At 41.0% G+C, this 24214-nt stretch overlaps 3 protein-coding genes across 8 annotated transcripts in view; all 3 read left to right on the top strand.

Moving 5' to 3' along the window:
* Nucleotides 1-6336, top strand: part of SECA2 (Preprotein translocase SecA family protein) — a 39168-nt gene extending 32832 nt beyond the window's left edge. The window contains exons 17-31 of one of the 4 annotated variants that reach the window (XM_078577941.1): nt 140-218; nt 318-431; nt 758-853; nt 918-981; nt 1069-1358; nt 2699-2754; nt 3718-3835; nt 3946-4026; nt 4328-4407; nt 4493-4547; nt 4621-4690; nt 4775-4964; nt 5029-5152; nt 5879-5953; nt 6025-6336. In XM_078577941.1, coding sequence (XP_078434067.1) covers nt 140-218; nt 318-431; nt 758-853; nt 918-981; nt 1069-1358; nt 2699-2754; nt 3718-3835; nt 3946-4026; nt 4328-4407; nt 4493-4547; nt 4621-4690; nt 4775-4964; nt 5029-5152; nt 5879-5953; nt 6025-6189 — 1657 coding nt within the window. In that variant the 3' untranslated portion in view covers nt 6190-6336. Of the gene's footprint in view, nt 1-139; nt 219-317; nt 432-757; nt 854-917; nt 982-1068; nt 1359-2698; nt 2755-3717; nt 3836-3945; nt 4027-4327; nt 4408-4492; nt 4548-4620; nt 4691-4774; nt 4970-5028; nt 5158-5878; nt 5954-6024 lie in introns of those variants that run through there. The other 3 variants (XM_078577943.1, XM_078577944.1, XM_078577942.1) reach the window with 3 other exon arrangements.
* A 794-nt stretch (nt 6337-7130) lies between these two features.
* On the top strand, nt 7131-14095 carry UVR8 (Regulator of chromosome condensation (RCC1) family protein). Of its 2 annotated transcripts, none has more exons than XM_078577946.1 (12): nt 7131-7447; nt 7798-7984; nt 8650-8796; nt 10783-10864; nt 10986-11141; nt 11383-11556; nt 12583-12654; nt 12762-12866; nt 12969-13087; nt 13200-13285; nt 13729-13781; nt 13904-14095. In XM_078577946.1, exons 1-12 carry the CDS (start codon nt 7366-7368, stop codon nt 13982-13984), a joined length of 1344 nt encoding a protein of 447 aa, XP_078434072.1. In that variant the 5' UTR covers nt 7131-7365; the 3' UTR covers nt 13985-14095. The 2 variants fall into 2 exon arrangements, with proteins under 2 accessions (XP_078434072.1, XP_078434073.1); XM_078577947.1 differs by having other exon boundaries at nt 7132-7447; nt 12795-12866.
* Nucleotides 14096-19541: 5446 nt separating this feature from the next.
* Nucleotides 19542-21999, top strand: LOC144706101 (uncharacterized). Of its 2 annotated transcripts, none has more exons than XM_078578999.1 (4): nt 19542-19949; nt 20205-20484; nt 20543-20643; nt 20709-21999. In XM_078578999.1, the coding sequence occupies exons 2-4, from the start codon at nt 20286-20288 to the stop codon at nt 21813-21815; spliced, it is 1407 nt and encodes a 468-aa protein (XP_078435125.1). In that variant the 5' UTR covers nt 19542-19949; nt 20205-20285; the 3' UTR covers nt 21816-21999. The 2 variants fall into 2 exon arrangements, with proteins under 2 accessions (XP_078435125.1, XP_078435124.1); XM_078578998.1 differs by having other exon boundaries at nt 20181-20484.
* Nucleotides 22000-24214: the final 2215 nt, after the last annotated feature.

The raw sequence follows: 24214 nt of genomic DNA, 5'->3' as shown, positions 1-24214 counted from the left end.
CTTGCATCCCAAAGTTCTACAGTTCCTAGTCACTTTTCAGAACTTTCAATTGTTGTCTTTTTGTTGATTATTTGTGTTAAATATATGTTAGATTTTCTTCGTTTAAATGCCAATCCAATAAAAATGACCGTGCATGCAGTGTTGAGAATTCTGAACATTTGTCCGATATTCTGAAGAGAAGAAATATACCTCATAATATTCTTAACGCAAGGCCTAAGGTGCTCTGTGCTCTCTTCCCCTCCTGGATAATTATTCTATTTTTCCAACTTATGTCTTAGCAATAATTTTGTGTGTCTCTCTGCTGCCATATTATCTAGTATGCTGCCAGGGAAGCTGAAACCATTGCACAAGCTGGATGTAAGTTTGGAATTACAATATCCACAAATATGGCTGGACGGGGAACTGACATCATCCTTGGTGGAAACCCTAAAGTACGTACAACATTCTCCACCCTTTCACTTACTCTTATTTGAAACTTTTCAATCTGTGCTTTTCAATATTATGGAATTTTAGTATCCCGTCATGGGGTATATCTTCATGCGATCCCCTACTCTTTTGTGAACTTATCTTGCTTATTGTTGTTAATTCACTTATATTCTGTAACCGTAGTGTAGAGCTGATATGCGGGTTTGATGAAGTTTGGCATGCTTCTTTTTATGTGTGGAGCTGATATGAAAAAGTTTTGAGTTTATATCAGTTAACATAAAAGATTTCTTCTCACATGTGAATTCTGGAATTTTTTATTTCTTGTGTTTAGATGCTCGCAAAAAAAATAATAAGTGAGACTTTGTTGCCCATTTTAACAAAAGAGGTGCCAAATATTGAAGCTGATGGGGAGCTGACTTTTCAACCGGTATGTCTCTGCAGTCCTTTTGTTTTTTCAAATGGCTCGGCGTTTTTATTTATCATAAAGGCAGGGCTCACCGAAGATAACTCTTGGAGCCTATTCGTCTGCTTTGCTGGGTAAAGCTGCGTTGATAGGTAAAATTTTTCAAATTCTATTTATCATCTATCATCTAAAAGTCTTGTTTTTTGCTAAAGTTTCTGACTTCTTGCTTCTAAAAATAGCTAAATACGTCAGCAAAAGTGAGAGCAAGTCGTTAACTTATCAGAAGGCGGAAACTTTGATTTTGGAATCTATCCAGTTGAGTCAAACAGTCGAGAAGGGAGACCTGGAAAAGAATTTGTATGAAGAATCGGAGCTGTACCCTCTGAACCCGGCAATTGCGCTGGCATATTTGTCTGTGCTGGAAGAATGTGAAGATCATTGTCTTAGTGAGGGAACAGAAGTTAAAAGGCTGGGTGGACTTCATGTGATTGGCACTTCTTTGCATGAATCAAGGCGTATAGATAACCAGGTGACATACCTATTCAAAAAATGTTCAAAATTTATGAAGGTTATTCTTTCTACTCTGTAATCTTCATTGCTGACCTGTTGGCTGGTATCTGATGATGTTAATAATTTTCCAACTCTTTTTGCGTCGTCTAGTTAGGTGTGAAGAATTTTCAAACAATCTGATATGGTCCCAATCAAATCAAGAAATGACTTCTTGAAAGAAATTTCTTTATTTGAAAATTAAAATTCTCCCAAGGAGAATTGCCACAGTAACGATCCTCAGACAGAAAAAAAAAACGATCCTCAGACAGAAAGGGGATCTCTCGAATCAGTTGCGCCTTCCTGAGCTCTCCAGCTGAATACAGCCTCCAGTTCCTCAGATGCCTCCCGCTCCACAAGTCCAGCCAAATGTTCGATGCCCTTTTCTTCCCCTGTTTAGTGTCCTTAAAGAGAATCAAGAAGTTCCTCCTCCCACCAACGGTTGTGCCGGTCGTGGACTTGTTTGACTCCTCACGTGTGGCCACACATGCACATTCTTCCGCCTTTTCTTTCCAGCCCTATGCTTTATTCTTTCATTTATAAGTAACCCATGGTATCGTGACACAATCCTTCCCTTGAAGCTTGAGCAATGTGCCAAAGGGGAATCTTTCTTTTCCTTATAATGGGAAACATTTTTTTTAGTCACACTTGCACTAAAAATTCTGCTTGTGTGGTCTAAATTAGCCCTTCGTTACTATCAAGCAATTCTCCGGGTCAGTCAACTTTTTCTTTCTAACTAGAAATTACTTCAATTTGTTATAGTTGTGGAACTTCCTTTGACCAAACCCTAGGTCGAGGAAGAGGGAAAAGAGAGAAAAAGAGAAGAGAATGAAAAACGAGATTCACTTTTTCTAGGGTTTTTTCCTGTGTACCCTTTATAACATGGGTCCACGGGAAGGCAACATACATTGGGCTTATGGCCCACAGTGGGGCCCATTACATAGATAGACAAATACAAGAGAATTTAAACAAAAGGTCCTCCCGTTGACAATAGTGGCCGACAATAACTGAGAAAATTACTCATCTAAAATATTTTTTATCATGACAAAAAATATTGAACGGTCCAGTACCCTCATGAATGACGTTAGAGTTTTCTATTAGGTTTTTTATGTTATTAAAATTCCCCGAAGGTGAGATACGTTTTTGAACTGGAATTATAAAGCAACTAAAGAAAATTTGGACACTGATAGTAGAGACACCCCACGTAATGGTTTAATGGGCCATTAAATGTTTGATAGTGGTTTAAATGCGTTGATTGTGGTATTTTCGTTTGATTTGTTTTATTATTTTAAGTTTTTCTTTATTTTTTTTAAATCATGTTAGCTACGTGGGCGGGCTGGTAGACAAGGCGATCCTGGTTCAACAAGGTTTATGGTCAGGTATATACCATTATTTTTCATCTGGAGATACTGTCCACTTTATTTGCCTAGACTTTTTTTTTGAGGAAAGAATTTGCCTAGGCTTTGTGAAATCCCATGCCAGAGATGCCAACAAACTGTCTTGCCACTGCCTACAAACTTGTAAAGCTGTTGGATTCCATGTGTATTTTGACTCTGCCCCATTAACTCTACTATGATTAGTAATCAATAATGGAATAATTCTTTCATACGATAAGGATAGGAGATATATCACATAAATATAGTACGTCTCGCTTGGGCTGCTTTAATGGTAGTCTATACATTTTCTCTTTCACTAGTAGTCTGGGGTAGGAGTGGACTTTTTTTCAATGATGTTCTCTTAGAATCCTGAGATTTTTAAGTATTTAAATCTCACATCATTATAATTATTCTTTTTTCTTATCTGGTTTTACAGATTTCTGTCTTTTTTAGGGTTGGAGGACTGATGATTTCGTTGCCGTCAACCTTCCGTCTCATCATCATGTTGACTCTCAGTGGATGGCAGGTGGATGATGATAATGATAAAATCATCATCCATGTGTGGAGGACGATGGCAATGACAACCTTAGATGAAATTTCCTTTTTCCTCTCCATTTCTCTCTTCTCTCACTCCCTTCTCTTTCTCTCTCTCCCCTGTGGATTTGCTAGATAACATCATCAGGGGCCATGACCAGGATGACGATGACGATTGTCCATTGTCATATCAATTCACAGACGAAGATGATTTTGTCGTTGTCATTGTTATCCTGGTGTGGGGTAAGGAGGAGGACGATGATGACTTGTCATCTTCATCAGGTGGATGGAAAACCCAAGCTTTTAGTTAAGTCACGTGCTCTTTACTGGACCATGTGCGTCTATTTTTTCTTTAATTTCTGTCAACATAGATCTATGCAAATTGCGGTTCAGTATTTGAACTGTTGCTTCAATTCGTCTTCCTGTGAAAAGCTTACAGGACGAAATGTTTCAGAAGTTCAACTTTGACACCGAATGGGCAGTCAGATTGATATCAAAGATTACTAACAATGAGGATACTCCTATAGAGGGAGATGCAATTGTAAAGCAGGTGAAGTTATTCTGGGCCCAACCCATACTCGTCTTTGTCCTCATCCTTTTCTTTTCCTTGTATCTTATAATCAAATCGGTTTCATTTGCTTCTCGCTCTAAAAATTTCAGCTTCTGGGTCTGCAAATAAATGCAGAGAAGTACTTTTTTAACATACGAAAGAGCTTAGTGGAATTCGATGAAGTTCTAGAGGTAGATGATGTTTCTCATTGCATTTGATTTGTTTTTTCCCCTTTGCTTAAGCATATCATAATGTGGCAAACTATTTGTTTTGCTACTGAATTGAATATGTAATTGGTAATCTTTTTTTTTTGAACGAAATGTAATTGGTAATCTTATCCATCTCATCTAAGTTCTTTGGTACTGATCTAATTGGGCCTAATTAGGCCTAATGTAGGGCTACTTTTAGCATTTCCAGCCAAAAGAATGCTATTCGGAGGGTTGGAATCAAGATCTGTTTAGCCCTAATGCAGCAGTTTATGGATAATTATAGGTTCAAAGGAAGCACGTGTATGATCTTAGACAGCTGATACTGGCTGGCGATCCTGAAAGCTGTACAGAGCATGTATTGCAGTATGTTTTGTTTCTTTTCCTTGCTCTGCATCTGACTCTGGAGAGACATTCACCAGATCACGACTAAATAGACCATTGAATCCAGGTACATGCAAGCCGTAGTTGATGAAATTGTCTTCGAGCATGCAGATCCACGAAAGGTATACACTATCCCGATCTAGTATCCTCTTCTCTCTATCGTTCCGAGTTTCTTCAGCCTTGATTCTCTTGCAGCATCCAAGTAAATGGAAATTAGGGCAAATCCTGGATCAATTCATCGGAATAGCTGGAGGCAGACTATACGGTAAGCAGATCATTCTACTCAACATCTCATGTGTATGCTTTAATTTCTGAGATTCAATTTTTCTGATCGAAAATATTTATTTAGAGCCGTTCTCTGAGATCACGGAAGAGGATATGTTGTCATCTTTGATTGAGATTAGTGGAATGCAGTCGATCACAGCCGATGCTTTCTCCATGCCATACATGCCGCCGCCCCCTCTCATGTTCTTGGGAATCCGACGAAAAGTCTCTTCTCTAAAGCGCTGGCTATCCATTTGTGGCAATGAAACTTTAAAGTAAGGTAAATCCCTCCAATTTTCTGACCTGTTTAAACATCTAACTGTGGTGGTGAAATTTCAGAAATGGCCGTCACGGAGGCAGTCTCAACCTTCTCAGAAAGTATTTGGGCGACTTTCTCATTGCCACTTACTTGCACGATGTACAAAATTCCGGATATGATGAGGCCTATGTCAGGGAAATCGAGGTGAGCAACTATCAATTTGTGTTGTCAAAATCCATCATTATTTTCGTTGTCATCACTGTCTAGAGCGACTTGACCTGATCGATTGATAGATCATGACAACCTTTTGATTCAGTGGTAGATCTAACCAATCAATGATTGGTCCAGTCCACGATTGAACCAATTGGACCGAGTTGATGTGATCATCAGATCAAATCTAATCATTGGTGGGGACCATTTTGAAAAAAAAGTTTCTCAAATGGAGGAAAAGACTAGGCTGTCCGGATCTGGTTGACCCATGAATATGATCAAGAGCCAGGTCAAATGTTTGATCCAATCACTCGATCAGATTGACTAGTTGATCATCGGACTGTGCAAGGATGATGATAAACGGTTGTTCAATCTGATCCGATCGAATTTTCTCATCGTCTGTTGTCATCTTCTCTTGTCTTCTCTTGGCAAGAAAATGCTTATCGTCCAGAGAAGATGAATCTGTCATCTTCTCTTGATTATAAACCTTTTCCTCATCTCTTGTCCTCTGAGTGAGCCAAACAAAGGATTGATGAGGAGCCAAGAAAAATTCACCATCGCCATTGCCATCCTGACGAAGATTTCATCATCGCGTCTGCATCCTGGCGAAGATGAATGATGGGGATGACGACAACTCATCGTCATCGTTGGTGACGACAAACACAACTCTCAATCCTTGCCCGAGTTTTGAAGATATCCTGAAGTTGATATGCGATGCAGCGGACAGTGATTCTTAAGGCGCTGGATTCCTTCTGGAAAGATCATCTGGTGAACATGAACAGGCTGAGCTCTGCGGTAACGTGACCACCTTCCGCTCTCTTATTGGATTTTGTTATTGGATCTTAATCAGAGCCGCCAATGGGCAGGTGAATGTGAGGAGCTTCGGGCATAGGAACCCACTAGAGGAGTACAAGATCGATGGTTGCAGGTTCTTCATTTCCATGCTCAGTGCCACCAGGCGGCTGACGGTTGAGTCTCTCTTGGAGTATTGGGCCTCTTCTTCTTCTTCCCGGTCTGAAGAGCTATTATAACCTACCAAGGTTCAATCTTTCCAACTAGACATGGTCGTTCTGTTCTGTTCGTTTTACATGAACAAAAAATTCGCACAAAAGAACCGCACAAGGCCTTGTTCTTTGTTCTGTTCTTTTTTTTTCAAAAACAAGCAAAATTCGCACATTTGCACAAATTTGCACAAAACTAGAACAAAATTCGCACAAAGCGAACAAAAGAACCGCACATGGGTCTCTGCGATGTTCTGTTCGAATTTGTTTTTGTTCTGTTCGGAAAACTGAACAGAACGAACGATTCGCACAAAAAGAACATAACGACCATATCTATTTCCAACTGCCAGAAAGTCGCTCCTCCCCAAAAAAAGAGACGAAGGAATTCAATACTTGAACTTAATTAGTTTTTCTGAAGAACAAAGCCAGTGGACCGCACTGGAGTAAAGTCATCGTCGTCATCGGATTCTGTCATCGATCGTGACGTGACTGTAGTGCATGATCGTCCACGACGGAGACTGGACGGTTCCGGACTGCTTTTGTCAAGGAACCGTCACCAGAAATGAAAACAACAGATGTTCAGATTCATACAAGTTTTAAAGTTCTAGAAAAATAATCATAAAATGAATTTTTAGTTCATTCATCTTGTTGGCCGCCCATGCAGGAGGCAGTTTTTTTCGTCCCAGGACGACTTTTTTCCGTTCCGGGACGAAAACCGTCCCGTCCGTCTCCCTTACGTCCCGCAGTCGATCAGGGTGGGGTCCACAGAGATACGAAAAAATATCACGACTAAAGAGTAAAGTATTCTCAAAAAGTACGTAAATGCTTATAAATTATTCAGCGGGGAACGGGCGGGGCCCATGTACCGTCGCGTCAACGTCATCCAGGGAGGAGGGGCGACGGAGAAGAGGACGACTGGATGTCGTCATCCTGGCGTCGTTTTCCGATAATTTAAAGGGGGGAGGGGGGAATGAGTGGACAGCGTTGAAGATTTGAAGGTGGCGCCGTTGGTAGAAGGGGGGAGGAAAGCGGCGGGAGTGAGCGATCGCGGCGGCCTGGCATCGCGCTATGAATGTGATCATCGGCACGGCTGCCGCGAGCTCGATCTTCAGTAGACGGAGGAGGGAGCGCTCCGAATTCTGCTAATAGTTTGATTTTTTGGCTTCAATTCCGCGTCGAGGGCAGTAGTCTGTTGTGGAGGGAAGAATGGAGGGAGAGAGCAGCGGCGGCGAGGGTAGGGAGGTTTTGCTGATCTCCGCTGGGGCTAGCCACTCCGTCGCTCTTCTCTGTAAGTGTGCTCGGATCCCTCTCGATCCTTTATCTGCTGCATTTTCTGACCTAACGCGCTCTGTTTCTCGGCTTTCGTGTGATTTATCGGCGATTTGAGGTTATTTAGACGATTTCGTGAAAATTCCGGGCGCTGAACTTGATAGAATCTCCCTGCATTCATTTCAACGCTGCCCATGTGAGCCTACAGATTACTGATCCTTGAGTTCGGGTCGTGTTGATTGTCTGGCTGAATTTTATATATCTCCCTGCATTCATTTCATCGCTGCCCATGTGATGCTTATTGATCATAAAGGTCACTTCTTATTGATAGTCTCTTTTGGTTGTGCTGTCTGTTGCCTATTTGTTCAGCCGGCAAGATCATCTGCTCTTGGGGTAGAGGAGAGGATGGACAACTGGGCCATGGAGATGCTGCCGACAGACTTCTGCCTACTGTAATTGGTGCATTGATCGGGCAAGATGTTGTGTCTGTCACTTGCGGGGCTGATCACACGACTTCATATTCGGAATCTGGACTGCAGCTGTACAGCTGGGGATGGTCTGCTCTATGACTCTTACTCTCTTAGTCGTATGAATTACTTGGTTTCTTTCTTGAAAAGTTTTGGCTTTGCATATATTCTATCAGCGCAAACAATATCGACTATTCCCAACCTGTATGTTCAATGTTTCTTTCGAATTCCTATTTTAACCTATAAATTTCACTACTTTTGCAAAATTTGTTTCCTCACTAGGGAAAACGCGCCACCTTTTTTATTTTAAATTACTTGTTTAAAATGGTTTTTTCCCTTGCCTCTTTTGTTAAAGGACAGTGAAAGAAAATTTAAAAGTTTGAGTAATCAGGGGAGGGGGTCTGTGGACTTCTGGTACTCAAGTTGTCAAATAATGGTGACATGAGGCCAATATACGTGCTTGGGTTGTAGTTTTTCCCGATAAACATGGCAAGTCAGCGTCTCTGTTCCCTGCTGGGGTGAACAACTCAACATTCGTTTTCTCTGTTATCTGATGGAAAACTTCTCTGGTTTACCTTGTGAATTGGTTGCAAACTTGCCAAACTCAGTTGTTGTATCATAGGCCAAAGAGACACCTTATTCGTCTTCTAATGAGGAAATTTTCATTGAGTTTTATGTCTAAGTCTATTTCTAAGACTGTTGAGCTTTAAAATCCAATACTAGATGGGCTTAACGTATTCTCATTCTTCTGAAGGGGTGACTTTGGGAGACTAGGCCACGGAAACTCCAGTGATGTTTTTAGTCCACAGCCAGTGAAAGCGTTGCTCGGCATCCGCATCAAGCAAATCGCGTGTGGAGATAGTCATTGCGTGGCTGTAACTATGGAGGGTAAAGTTCAGAGGTATTGGCTTCTCAACATATTGTTACTGTTCTGCATTTACTTTCAAATCTGCAATTCCACTAATTTTCATACGATCCTATAGGACGGTTTACTGACAAGTAATACACTCTGTGAGCTATCACATCTGCATCAAAAACTGCGCATCTAGGATGTTCTTGAATATTTTGGCTGGACTTCTCAAGTGAGAAACTCCAAATCTGCGTCATTCTGATGACGCTGATTTCACAAGTGTTGTCTTTTCAGGCAACAATCTGGCTTTACTTAGATTTCGTGTTCTTTTTGAAATTTATGTACCTTAATTAGACAATCCTATTTTCTGCTTTGATCAAATTAGATGTGTTCTGTTTAATCTTATAAATTTATCGTTGAGTTTTACTGCGTCAGTTTTATGTCTAAAGTATTGACATAAACCTGTCAATTTATTGCGTTATGTCGGCTTGTGGTTGTCAATTTCTTTATGGAGAAGTGACTGGCCCTCTGGAGTTCTTCAAATAATTGAAAAGGACAAACCTGTCAATATTGCTGATGGGTTTATAGATGTCATCAATGAAGTTTTGGAATGTAGATGAGTGGGAAGGAAAAGCTCGTGTTGTTCTTGTTGGATATTGGTTGTTTTTTTTATTTGAGTGTAAGTTGAGTTCTTGGATTTTTTGTTTCTTTGTTATATCGTCAAATTATTTTAATCGTCAGTGCTCTTCCTTTTTTGAAAGAATCTGTGAATAAAGAATAGCTTGAAATTCTGTCTTCAAAGCCATTAGCAAGCAGGAATAATGTTTACTGTTCATGCTGTCAATATTTACTATTTTGGTGAGTGCTTCTTGATACATTTGAGAGAGGCTGGGTAAACGTGCCTTAACTTATGGAAGAACAAAATTGTTCAAAAAAAAAACTTATGGAAGAACAATTCCCATGCAGCAACGAAGATTGATATTCTAAGTTAGGAGTATATATGTGCGTCATTATTTTGCCCATCGGAACAAACAACTTTGTGATACAGCGATTTAAGGTGAGAAAACCAGGATGACACAGGCAGGGCCCAGCTCTAGGGTAAATCAAGAAGGGGCGAGAGGGATAAATTGTCTGTGAGCGCATAAAGTTGATCAAAAGAAATGCGAGTATACTTTTCAGTATAAAGCCCTATCACATCTCGTGTTATAGATCTGATCTCTCCCTATATGTTCAGCTCTGGGATGCTCTGTGAGCAATTTTGAGAATCAGATGCCATTGGAGCCAAGGCCATCAGCCGAATGAACTTTATTGATGGTCAAACTTTTAAGTACTGGTCAAGAATATTAGGAGGTTTGTATTACGATCCCCTATCCCTGTAAGGGGTAGTTTGGTCATTTAGGCTTTAAGTACTTCCCTCTTCAAAGAAGTTTGTATTAGGAAGTTTGTATCAAGAATATTAGGAAGTTTGTAATACGATCCCCTATCCCTGTAAGGGGTAGTTTGGTCATTTAGGCTTTAAGTACTTCCCTCTTCAAAGAAGTTTGTATTAGGAAGTTTGTATCAAGAATATTAGGAAGTTTGTAATACGATCCTCTATCCCTGTAAGGGGTAGTTTGGTCATTTAGGCTTTAAGTACTTCCCTCTTCAAGGAAGTTTGTATTAGGAATTTTGTATCAAGAATATTAGGAAGTTTGTATTACGATCTCATATCCCTGTAAGGGGTAGTTTGGTCATTTAGGCTTTAAGTGCTTCCCTCTTCATGGAAGCCTTGTTGAACTGGACCGGAGGTCCTGCCAACTGGGCACTTGCCCCGATCAGGGCCTGTTATCCATGTCCAAGTTCATCCCATTTTTCTTTTATTTTGAAGCTAAAGCTGCAGTCCTAATCGGCTTTATTTTGAAGGGATAATAGTTCGTTATGCTAGGAGGAGTGGTTATTTTGAAGTGCTATTCTCAACTGAACATGTCGCTGATGTTATTTTCAGTATCTTTGGAATGTTTTATTTAGTCAGAAATTGACATAAACTTTCATTTAAAGTTGGGGGAGGAATCAGAATGGACAACTTGGTCTGGGCTCCACCGAGGACTCTCTCCTACCACAAAAGATTCAAGCATTTGAGGTATCTATTTCCAATCTTCAGCTGCATAGGTCTTTAATCCTAATTATAAAGCACAACATGACGTATGCTAAAGATTATCCTTCTTCATGTTTCTTACCTTTTTTACTTTCTCACTTTTTAGGGCATACTTGTTAAAATGGTGGCAGCTGGTGCCGAACATACAGCTGCAGTCACCGAAGATGGTGACTTGTATGGCTGGGGTTGGGGTCGTTATGGTAATCTGGGTTTGGGTGACAGAAATGATCGCTTAGTCCCTGAAAAAGTTTCTGCGGTGGATGTACGTCAATGCTTCTTTGTCTTATCTATTTGTTAATTTAAGTTGCGTTTGAACATTATTATTTTTCCCTTGGTTTAGTCGCTAGGAACTCTGCAATTCACACGAAAGTTAGTCACGAGGGAATAAATGAAACTTTTTGATTATATCAATATTTTCATGATGATAAGAAAATATCAGACTAAGGTTTAATTTTCTAGTCTTTTATATTTATTGTCTGATTTCAGCCCGTGAATTTGTGCAGGGGCAGAAGATGGTTTTAGTTGCATGTGGGTGGCGCCATACTATTACCGTGTCGTCTGCGGGCAGTCTGTACACATATGGATGGAGCAAATACGGGCAACTGGGCCATGGGGATTTTGAAGATTATCTGATCCCGCATCAGTTAGACGCCCTGAGTGCGAAATCTATCTCTCAGGTACTGCAAGATTACAGATGAAGATAATAGAGTTTGTGAATGACGAGGAAAATCACTATTATCATCCAATACCCATCATCATCCTGGCGCAGATGAAATATGATGACGATTTTGCCATCACCTCTTGCCATTTTAGCTTAACAGAGGGAGAGTGATGAAATGCTATAACACGACAAAATTGCCGTCCTGCCTGTGAACGGATGATGGGGATGATGACGACTTGGCATCGTCCTTTTGTCATCATCACTGGTGATAGGGAAACACTCGATAGTGGCTTTGAGAAGAGTATTGTGTCTCCTTTTTTCCCTATAAGACTTTGATTACAACTCCAGTAATGACCAATGTAGGCTTCCTAATCAAATGTCTCTCCCGGAGAAAGTGTTCATTGACTATTTAAATTGTCTTAAGTTCTATAACTGTTGTTGAAGAACAACACCTTGCTTAAGAGGAAAAGTAGCACCTTTGCTAGAAGCCAAACTATTAGCACTGTTGGCAAGTGCTTGGATCTTACTATGGTATCAGAGCCAAGGTTGTAGGTTCAAACCCCGGAAGCAACATACTGCAAGCATGAGCCATAAACTAGGGCAGTGGCAGGTGTTGTGGGGGAGTGTTAAAGACCATCAACCTGCTTAATTGGAAAAGTAACGCCCTTACTATATAAGCCATAGCTTTTAGCGAAGTTGGTAAGCTCTTGAATCTTAATAATGATGTTACATTATTCATATTTTTGCAATACTGTATGCCATTAGTACTGTTTTGCACTGAGTCTTGACCTTCATTCTGGGGCCGCCATTAAATCATGGTTCATTTATGGCGCTTCATGCAACTTTATTCTGTCCAAACATTTGGATTGAAATGTGGACATCATTATTGGAAAATGAACTTCTCCAAGTTATCTCAACCATGGTTAGTGTTCATTACAAACCATAATATTACGTGGAAGGGGCTAAGTTTGTTGACATTTGTGTGATGTAATTAAGTTCCTACTCCCTTAAAGAATCCTTTTTTTTATTTTCATGGCTTCAGATATCAGGTGGATGGAGACATTCCATGGCGCTTACTTCTGACGGAGAACTTTATGGGTGGGGATGGAATAAGGTTTCTACTCCTTTTCAGAACTATTAAACATATATTCAATAAAAATATTATGTAGTTAATCCCAAAGATATTGTCAACTGTTTCAAACCGAACAACGTTGCGCGAAGAAATCTATTCCTCATTCTTCATTGGATTCCCAGTTTGGGCAAGTTGGAGTCGGCGACAACATTGATCACTGCAGTCCAGTACTAGTTAAATTTCCAGAGGAACAGGCAATTTCTTTTTCACCTTCACTTCTCTAGTTTTTTGATATCACCATTTCCGAACCAAAATAAAAAAAGAGTATCTTGATGGGTATCTTGCTGGACGAACAGAAAGTGGTTCAAATTTCATGTGGATGGCGACACACGCTTGCAATCACCGACAGGAAGAACGTTTTTTCATGGGGCAGGGGCACGAGTGGGCAGCTAGGCCATGGTAACACCGTTGACTGGTATGGCTTCTTCAGCATCGTCATTCCATTAATTTCGTTTTACTTTTCATTTTTGACCTAGGGTGGGTCGAATTTCTAATTTTCTTTACTCTTTTCATATCTTGGGTCGCAGTAATACTCCCAAAATCATCGAGATCTTAAGCAAGGATGGGAATGCGTGCAAGCACTTAGAATCTTCAACGACAGAGTCAATATCAGGTGCATGTGATGTTCCTTTTTCTATTCCTGAAAGTCTTAGGGTTTGGACTTGGTTGTGATGATCACAATGATGGCAATGGTGATGGTGATGGCAATGATAACGATGATGATGGTGATGGCAAAGGTGATGACAATGAGGATGAGAGTGATAATGGTGATGGCATGTGGACAAGGATGAGAATGTCGATGACAATGAAAATGACGATGAAGCTCTGAAAATGTCAATCAGATGGCGAATCGCCATCACTATCGCCATCATCATATGTATGAAACATCTCAATGATGAATTTGTCATTGTCTGATCATCATCGCTCATCATTGTGTCACTCTCGCACCAAAAAATAGATGATGAAAATGTGGAGGTGACGCTGACAAAGGCAAATTAGTCATTATCTGCTTACCCTAGTAATGCTTACCCTTCTATCATGACATTTCTCGTGCAGGGAAGATTTGGGTCTCACCATCTGAGCGCTACGCGATCGTTCCTGACGAAATGGTGCGTGGAAAAAGCTTTAATTCTCTCAGTTTATTACTCTCCAATGTTAGTCCAGCGCACGGTTCTTTGAGAATGCTGAAGCAGGAAGATGAGCTGGTGGATGTTGAACTGGTTCTGTGCAGGTGCCCGGTCAACTTAGCGGCGTGCCAAGGGGCAACGTTAACGACGTCAACGTCCCGGACGTCAAGCGAGTGCGCACTTGATGCTCCTGTTCTCAGGTCTCTTCTGTATCCTGGATTATTGTATGATACAAGAATACATTTGAGGTCCTTAGCTTCCCGGCATTCTGTGCTATCAGGCTGCTCTTTTCATCTTGTGCAAATATGTTCAGTGGGTGCCACAGGAAGTTTCTTGTTCAATGTAGGGATGGACTCTTTTTGAAGCTACATGCGTTAAGAGTTCCTTAAGAAACATAATCTGAAAACTCTTAGGGACTGGTATTGCATATGCACGAGGAAATTCATAAGGGAGGATTTTGAATTTGGAGGAAAAAAAATGCCGATCATTCATGTCAATTAGAGAATTTGAAACGAAATGGTGATATGGGAGATTTGAACCTTAGTCATGTAACCAAGAGAATTAAATAATGTTGGAGATTGGGGGATGAAAAGTGTGAAAGAAGAGATGTATGCTGGTATCGTGCACTGTTTGTTGCTCATGTGTCATTGAATTTTGTCTTTAGCCGAGGCAAAATAATCCGATTGTCGAGTTAATCTGATTATTTTCTATTTGTTTGATGATTAAGTCATTCTGTCCGTTAGGAGTAGATGACTATAATTCTGTAGGATACAGTGTTAATCTCTAACCATCTTATGATTCCACTATGGGAGATTGCACAAGGTGTTACAGGGTTGAATTTAAAATAGTTAGTATTCAAAGTATTAAAATTAAAAGGCATGGTTTCTGTTGCGTTGAGGGCTTAATTGCTGTGTATACATTCAAAATGTTGTTCTGGCCCATTGCCTTGTGTAATTAATGATTTCTCACGTTATATCATTTCAGTAGAAAAAACTGATTGGATAAACTTTACATACTATTTTACAGCCCTGTCCATACATAGTCTTAGCCCAGCACTCTGACTCAAACCCTTAATAGACCCATATTTTCTCGGCGCATAGAAATAGGCAATAATATTTTTGTAACTATCTTTGCGTAGAAAGCCTACACAATAAATTATTCTTGTGGTTTTATAGGAAATACATAAAAACATAAGATGGCAATGAATCAAGTGATTTAAAATATTGAAGTATTAGGTAAGAAATATGTACTAAATCATTATAAACCAATTATGATGCTTGGTGGAGTAGAGGATTTGTGAAATAAAAGACAGGAATGTGTAGGATCACTCCAAGCACTATATACCCTCCTGGATAATTTCTTTTCCCCAAGACCTCTCTCTTACCCTATAAATAGCCTAGGATTTGTTGCCCTTTGTACCATGTAAGTGTAAGAATATAATTCAATAGGACCAAAATGATGCTGACCTTTCAGTATGGACATGTAACTCTCTTGTCACTGCAACGTAATTTTCAATAACTTTAAACTTGCCATCGTCTCTAAATCCACCAATGAATCTTTAACAATTTACTCTTATAATAGATTTTACTGTGTCACATCTTCCAAATATTTGATCTCTGCTAAAATGCTTGCCAAAAGAGAACTAATGAAAACTTCCAAGTATTAGTTTTCCCGATGCCAGTTTCAATCCAGGAATATCTCTATTAGTGTTCGCCCAGCCCAATATTGGACGACGGTATCAGAATGCATGCTGAACCTGATATCCTAAATGGGCTATATCTGATATATGTCTTCACTGATCTCCAAATACTGGATGATGATATCAGATATTGGTTGTTGTAGTCCCGATATCTGATACCATTTTATGTGCTGATATTTGGCATCCATATTCGTCTCAATGGTTGGTGAAAATATCAGATATTGTTGGAGGGATATCGATTTTTTTTATATCTGATACATAAATAGAAATATATTTTACATAATTTACAAATGTGTAACTAAGCTATAATGGAGCTATACATATAATATATTTGATAATTTATTAAATTTCTTAAAGGTTTTCAATAACTATTTCGTAATTGGTCTGCCCTGGTCCAAAATGGGCCCAATATCACAGACAGCAGGTCCCAATACAATACATATATGACAAACATTTTTTTTACAAAGGAATTCAAGGATCAGTGCAAAAAATACAACCGGAACAGTGCAAGAAAAACTTTGGACTTTGGGGAGATGATCATCTTTCCCTCAACAGATTACAAGTTAAGAATCAACACTAGAGACAACAACCAGGACTGAAGACGTGGTTATCATTAATTGACGTCAGGGCCAATCTTTTCCTCCTTTCCTTAATCACCAGAAACTCTCTGTCACTGTGGCCTTGAGCTTCCTCAGGCTGACTACATCATTGTTCTCCATCGCCAAGCTTTTGAAGATTCAGATACAACTCGGAGTTTTCTTTGTCATCGATTGACATCCCAGCAATGATGACTTTTCTCTCTGTCTTCTCCTCAATGTCTGCTTCTTCATCTTTTTATTCCTTATTAAGACCTTCTTCATCTTTTTATTCCCTTCTCCTTTTCAACGTGTATGCATAAAATATTCAAGTCAGAGTGGGTAGATCACAGAGTTTAATCTATTAAGATTTGATTTTAATCATTTTTTTTCCATATGGGATAATGGGTGCTCGTTTATTTAAACTGGTATATGGATATGTGATACCATTACTCAGATATTGATTTCAGTACAGATTTCAGTATCTGATACCTGGATATTTGAATTTTGATATCAGAGAGTGGACTTGATGTTACATACCAGCATACACCACGTCTGGAGGCCTACAATATTCGTCTCGATATCTGGTATTGGATGAATATTCGATATCCGTTTGATATTTGATATCTGAAACAACCCCAATTTTATATGGATATCAGATATCAGTTGTCCAATATCCAATATCTAACAAATATCAGGCAGCTGAACAATAATCTCTCGATTGACATTAATCTTACAGCCAACTATATGTTTTCCTTATCTAATAATAAATCAATCAATTCAGCTATCTCACTCTTTATCACAAACTCAATCACAAAGCCAATCCCATTAGTTAATGTCATACTATCATCATTCCTTGTAGTACAGTTACAGGCCAAATATTTCTATCTTCTCTCTTTATTGTTTCTATGTTCTTTCTTGTTTTACCAACTTTTTCATAATTTTAAGGTAATAATTAATTAATCATAATTTTATTGTATTATTCATCTATTAAAATTTCTCTCTCCATAATCTCTGATCTGAATTATGTCTGCAAACCATTTATTGCAATCATCGAATTATGCTGCAATTTGCTGAATTCAGTAAACTATTTACCTCAAAACAGATAACCTCAAGTATACTCAGCTCAATTTTAGTTTTATAAATGATTAATTATTAATGAATTCTTAATTTTTTCCAGTTTTGTCAAACATTAATACAAAAACTAGCTTTATACAACCTTTAATCTTTCCCAATCTTCTTCAACTATTTTTATTTCATTCTAGTCCATCGTGTCAGTATTTTAGGTTTTGGTAGTTTCCCTGAACATAAAAGCGTGACCAATATATCAATATGTTAATAGTTTTACCTTATTTAGAACATAAGGTAGAAAATGAATGTAGTATTTATTGTATTATTCATGATATTCATTGATCTGTTTCTAGGCTGCATGGTATATTAAAAATGTTAGACCTTTTAGGATACTACTTCAAAAGTTAGTGAATTTTAATTGATATTTAATCATACAAAAAACTAAGATGGAAGTTAAATATTAAAGCCCTTCCAAGTATTATCATTGATCCATGTGTATCTGTGTTGTTCCTATACCAAAAGGGTTGATCACCGATTTCTGGTAATCTTCCCTCTTCTCTTTCAAAAAACAAAAAATGTTCCTCTGCCAAAAATAGTTTTTTTTTCTGTATAAAATGGATCCAGAAGATATCCAGAATAAATTTATGCTCTAATAAATAATGCCGAAATCTTATCTACTACCCTAATCCAGCAGATTCTGTCACATGGGTCACTAATAATAAATTGTAGGCAGAATTTATGAAATGATAATAAATATTTATGATGCCTTAATTTTAATATGCTCTGAATTTTCACACCAAGCAATAGTTTCAAAGTGTTATCATTCTGATGTTTTACTTCCTTTCTCATCACCTTTTCCACTTGTCTTCCCCTGCACACTGCCCTTTACATGGCACTTGTTGCCTGCCACTTGATAGAGAGAGGAACTGACTCTAATCGTCTACCTAATCAGATAACTGACTGCTATTTATTGTTTAAGCTCGATTCTTAGCTTAGTAACGAATTTATATATGTACAGACTTGTATGCTTGTTATTTTGATGCACAACAATGTCACATTATACTAAATAAAGAGATACTTATTTATTTTATACTTCATGTATTTTTTAACTTTACTTATTTTTAATTGTGTATTTTTTACCATACAAAATCTATTTAAATATGTTGGAAATATAAAGTTGGATACTGTAAAAACAAAACCCGCTACTGATATTATAAAAATAATATCAGTATTGTAGCAACCTGTATCTGTTATCCTTCTTTACTGATATCAGGATATAAGAAATTCCCCTTTCAATATCTGATTCAGCATCTATCATGATATCGACATCTGTTATTTTCGATTCCTACTCTTTAGGGTTGTCGTATCCAAAAGTTCAACATTTAAACCAAAGGTTCATGCCTTATCCAACTGATATCAAACACAATCATTTATGTTTTTTTCTCTCTAACTTTAAGTTATGGGGGAATAACAGATAAACAATGATAAATGGGTGGGAATAGACTATGAGTGGGAGGAGAGACATATTCTTTTCTCCTGACTGACCAAGGAAACTGATCGTGTGCCTTAAAAGGAGAATGAATATCACACCATACTGTTTAACAGGTGATCAGCACGGTACTACCTTAAAGCTCTACAAGACTTTAAGCTCCAATTAAATATCATCATATGAGTCTAGAGGTAGATTTTTCCTGCTTAAGTCCCTCCCATAAATGCCGTCTATGCTTGCCGTGCAGTCTCTTATAACCCCGATGTTATCAATATTTTTCACTCATTTACATATAGAGAGTTAAACGCGTTCAACAGGACAAAGTGCAATGTTTAAGAACCGAGTTTCTCTTTTTCCGTTGTCTACTGGAAAGAACGATTCATGGCTTGCATTGGTTCTAAAATTTCACCTCGAAACTTGGTCCCCCAAAAGGAAAACAACTGCCGAGGCAAACACAAGTCATTACCTTGAGAAAAACAATCCGAGCCGAAACCAATCGAATCTTGTCACATGTTGACATATGGCTTCCCTAAATACGTTGAGAAAGGATAGGAGAGGAATGCCAGTGACCTCGGAACAACTGTCGACGAAGATCTTGGTCGGAAGTGACTGGTGGGTTGTGCAGGAAACAACTCCCGAGCTTCCCTGATCTTCCTGTTCTTCCCTCCGAGAAAGCCATCGCGGACAAACCGGCGCAAAAGATAATGTAAATCACGCTCTTTGTCGAACCTAGATTCTCTTCACTGTAGGAGAGCAGTATTGCTAGCCCAAAAAAACTCACCATCCATGCACAAAGGTGGGCTTCTGTTACTAACGCGCCTAGAACGCTAGATCAACTTTTCACTAACATTGGGAAAATCCCGGTCAAAAAGAAGCCTGGTTCCACCTTTGTCGCCGAGCGATCGATGGAGAAATTAACGACGTCCCCATCTTCAGCGAGAATATTATCCTCCCTATCGCAAACTCTACTGGTTTGTGGAGCCCGCGGAGACTAAGTATGCCGCAGTGCGGATGTGATGCGGTCCTCTGGACTTAACGTAAATGGACGACCTTGGGAAAGGAAGATGGGATGCCTGGTTCAGTGCCTGCTCTTCCTGTGCGCAACATGGACTGGAAAGCGGCCTGTGGGCTGTGTCATTCCCCCACTTTTTCCCATTCTTTTACCCCTTTTTCACCCCTTTGAATGAAGCTCGGCGACGTCGTCCTTCCCTCGCCGGAGCACTGTGTGGTTCATTTCGATGAACAGGATTGCTCCTTCTTCTCTGCTGCAATCGGATTTTACCGCCGTGGACCACGTTTTAACGTCGCCAGGCGAGGTAGATCTCTTCGACCGGACTGGAGCTTTTTTTTTTCTTTTTCACCCTGTCGTCTCCTCCTCCGTTGTGGTTTTGAGAATAGCTCAATTAAACCCCGATAAAAATTAAAAGTCTCTAAGACGCGGGAGCTGGAAAACTCAAATTCTTCTTTCTATCTCTTCTCGCTGTGCTGCCTGTGTATCTCTTTCAGCGACCTCGCTGCCCAAGGCAACTAACCCGGAGCATTACCAGGCGTCTTCTCTTTGACTCTTGCAGAAGCCAGGGATATCACCATCATCATCATCGTCGTCATCATCATCTTCTTATTCTTCTTCTTCGGCGACCTGACTGGATCAGATGGGCTGGGGGAGAACTGGAAGTCGCACTCGCAGGAGAGAAAATGGAGATAAGGAGACGTTGCCAGGTTGCATGACCGGCTTCCTACAGCTATTCCGTCTCCACCAGCGCCTCTTCAGAGCCACGGCGACGACCGCCCCCGCCAGCTCCCACAACGAAGCTCTCTCGCCGAACCTCCAAGAACAAACCCCACCTAAAGGTACAATCTCTCTTCCTATCTCTATCCCTCGCTCTCTATTCTAAGTTGTGAAATGCAGGAGTGGTGGCGCCGAGGAACAGCTTGAAGATGGAGGAGATCCTCCTCCCATCGTCATCACTCTTCAACGGTGAAGAAGAAGAAGAAGACTACGATATCCCGGTGAGCAAACGCAGTCTCTGAAAACTTAGACGATGGGTCTTCTAAACTGGCGATTTGCGTTCTAGATGGGCGTTACTCTGGTCCTGCAGAAGAACAAAGGCAACGTGGTGGCTCGTCTAATGGGCCTCGACCATATCCCATACCAGCCCCCTTCTCCCAAGCTCCTGAGAGAGGCTTCCGCCGCTACCCCACCGCTCCGGCTAACCCCATGCAACACGCGGCCGCTGGAGGACGCGCCACGGCACGGCACTCGCTCTCTCCCCGACACGCCGCGGGCGTCCTCTGCGAGAAAGTCCTCCGACGCCGACCCGAGACTCTCTCTTCAGCTACCTCTAAAGGAGAACTTCTTCATCCCCAGAGAAGACTCTCCCCTTCTCTCCTCTCCCTCCCCGCGCCTGGCCAAGCAAAGAAGAAGGGTCTCCGCCGAGGAGAGCCGCAGCCCCAGACAGTACGCCAGCGACATCATGAAGCAGGTTAAGGAGTCCGTCTCCAGGAGAAAGACGAAGAAGAAGGACGTAACTTCTCCAAGACCGCAACCCCTCAAGCCGAAGAGGCCCCGCTCGGAGAGATTCATGGAGAAGATGAAGAAAATGCCGCCTGTGAGAGCACCGCCGCCGCTGGCGGCGAACTCGCCGTCCCCCGCGGCGCCGCCGCGGGCCGCCGCCGGCGACGGCGAAGCTTGGAAGAGCAGCGGGCCTTCCTTCGGAACAGAAGAGCATCTCTACGTTAAGTGCGTCTTGGAAAGAACAGGACTTGGGAGCGGCAAGCAGACGTGGTACTCTCCGGCGCACCCGGTAGACCCCATCGTCTTCCACCAGCTCGAGAGATCGTTCCGGCGATCTACGGGGAAGCTACGCTTGAGGTGCAACCGCAAGCTTCTCTTCAACCTCGTAGACGAGATTCTGGGCGATATTCTCTGGGAAGAGAGATGGCGGAGACACCACGCTGAGACGGTGGAGCAGCGGCTGTGGAGACGAGTACGCGGCGGCGGAGGCGGCGGCGCCGCCGCCGACGTGACTTCACTGCTGGTGGCAGATCTCGCCGCCGGCAATTTCCGGCGGCTGTCGCAGCTCCCCGCCGTGTGCAGAGAGTCCGAGTCCGTCGCCGCCGAGTTGGTATCGTTCCTCCTCGACTCGCTCGTCTCGGAAGCCGTCGCCGAAGTGATGATGTGATCTTCCATGCTTGTTTGAAAATGCCGGAATTCCCGGAGGACAGAGAAGCCATAGCCAATCCCGTGTAGATACTCTCCTACGTTCCCATCTCTCTCTCTCTCCTTCCATCTGTAGATCTATCTCTCTCTCTGGACGCGTGTCGCATGTATTTATTATACTGATGGAGAGGCGTCTTTCTCGGAAATGTTCGCTTCATTATGATAACGTGAATGCGGGAGGTGATCATGTGGAGTGAAGATGAGAGAAAGAAGAGAGAGAAATGGAGGAGAGAGAGTGAGAGAGAAATTATGATATCGTAGTAGTAGCGACTGGACGGGGACGAAGGAAGCGTAAATGGAGGCGGCGCAGCGCAGCTCATTGTAAACACTCAACAGGTAGTCTTCCCTGTCGGCGGCGGACCAGGCGAAGAAGCGGGAAAATTTGAACTTGCCCCCACAACGAGAAAGATGGAAATGGAGATAGAGACAGCGATAATGGTAGAGGCGTAAACAGAAATAGAAAGCGAGATAGGATTGGGGTATAAAGGGAGAGACAGATGTTTAGAAATGGAAAGAGATATCGACGGAATGCGGCCAGAGATGGAGATTTACAGAGATATAAGTAGTCATTTTGATTGGTCGAGATAGATATTTAAACAGATAGAGATAGAGACTTAGAGAGGTAGAAGTAGAGATAGAGACTTAGAGAGGTAGAGGTAGAGATAGAGATAGAGACTTAGAGAGGTAGAAGTAGAAATAGAGATGGAGGTGGAGATTCAGAAAGGTAGAGATAGACATACAGATACAGATAGAGGTAGAGATAAAGATCGAGTTAGAGATACAGATAGAGATAGAGAGAGATAAAAGATAGAGACAGAGATAGAGATAGAGATAGAGATAGAGAGAGATAGAGATAGAGATAGAGATAGAGAGAGAGATAGAGATAGAGATAGAGAGAGATAGAGATAGAGATAGCGAGAGATAGAGATAGATAGAGATAGAGAGAGATAGAGAGAGATAGAGATAGAGAGAGATAGAGATAGAGATAGAGAGAGATAGAGATAGAGATAGAGATAGAGAGAGATAGAGATAGAGATAGAGAGAGATAGAGATAGAGAGAGATAGAGATAGAGAGGAAATAGGGCTTACTTTGGAAATGAGGCTATGGCCACAGCCTATCATAACCAAGGGCCCTGACGCCGATGACTTTTTATTTTGACTTCCTGCCCCTCGAATTCATCGTCGTTTCTTAATTCTATAATTATAATGGTCCCAGTGCCGCCATATCGTCCTGTGAATCGTTTTTTATTCTATGAATCGCATCGCGGAGACGAGAAAAGAATATAATTATGGACAGACAGATAGATGGATCGATGACAGATAGAGAGAGAGAGATAACGACAAAGATATCTGAATGTGGAGAGAGAGAGATGTATGTCCCCGTCTGTCTGCATGGCAGAAGTGGGTCACGGATCTTACGGAGAAGGCAGTTCACGAGGCGCCCATGAGGCCATGAATACATCTCCTCTGAGTTCTGTCGCAGGAAGAATCGGCGATGTCCCCGTCCAGGAGCTTCGACGGTGGCGATGGCATTTTTCTGCGGTTAGCTAATACTCCATACCAAGCACCTCTGCGCCGTTCATGAATACCGTTGTCATCTTCTTCTGTGAGCTCCTGTCGCGAGAAGAAGTAATGCAGAATACTGTAATCATGACGACAGTATTGGGTACTAAGGACAAATCTACTCAATCAGAGGGCTGGATCTCAGATATGGTGGACCCGATAGAATCGGAAAATGATTATCTTTTGACATAGTCAAGTCACATAAACACTATAATGCAACGAATAACGTGATTACAGTACTTGGTAATGAGGATATGAGTTTATTAGTTTTTAAAAGAGGTAGCTTCTCTCTATCGACAAACCATAAAATCAAAGGTGATTGTACTGTTTTTTTAAAGAGGTTGCTTCTCTCTGAAACAATCCCGGGTGCTGGATCTCATCGGGGGATAGGCGTGATGTTTAATTTATCAGATGGTGGGACCCGAATGATGAATACATTCATAAAAAAGAAGTAATATTATTTTGAAAAAATACTATAATATCTGCATGTAGGCGTTGAATCACGGACGAATGGGTATATCGCAGGAAAGGCCGTCAAGAGAGTGATAGAAGATGATTTAATGCACCGCCGGACAATGGAGAACTGCACATTCATCACGACGGCCGTATTTTACGTCTGCAAGATGACGGAAGAGAGAAGCAGATGAGACTGCGAGATTGACCCAAGTCTCGAATCGAAACCAAAATTTTTTGTCCGAAAAACACATCCCGATGGTCTCGGTCTTGTCCTTTCCAGTCCGCCGGCTGACAGAAGTTCTCTCCTAGCTACAGTCCGCCGGCTGACAGAAGTTCTCTCCT

Source organism: Wolffia australiana, chromosome 7, assembly GCF_029677425.1.
Source record: "Wolffia australiana isolate 7733 chromosome 7, ASM2967742v1".
Taxonomy (NCBI): domain Eukaryota; kingdom Viridiplantae; phylum Streptophyta; class Magnoliopsida; order Alismatales; family Araceae; genus Wolffia; species Wolffia australiana.
The sequence above is the reverse complement of the archived record's forward strand: the minus strand, read 5'-3'. Positions and strand labels throughout refer to the sequence as shown.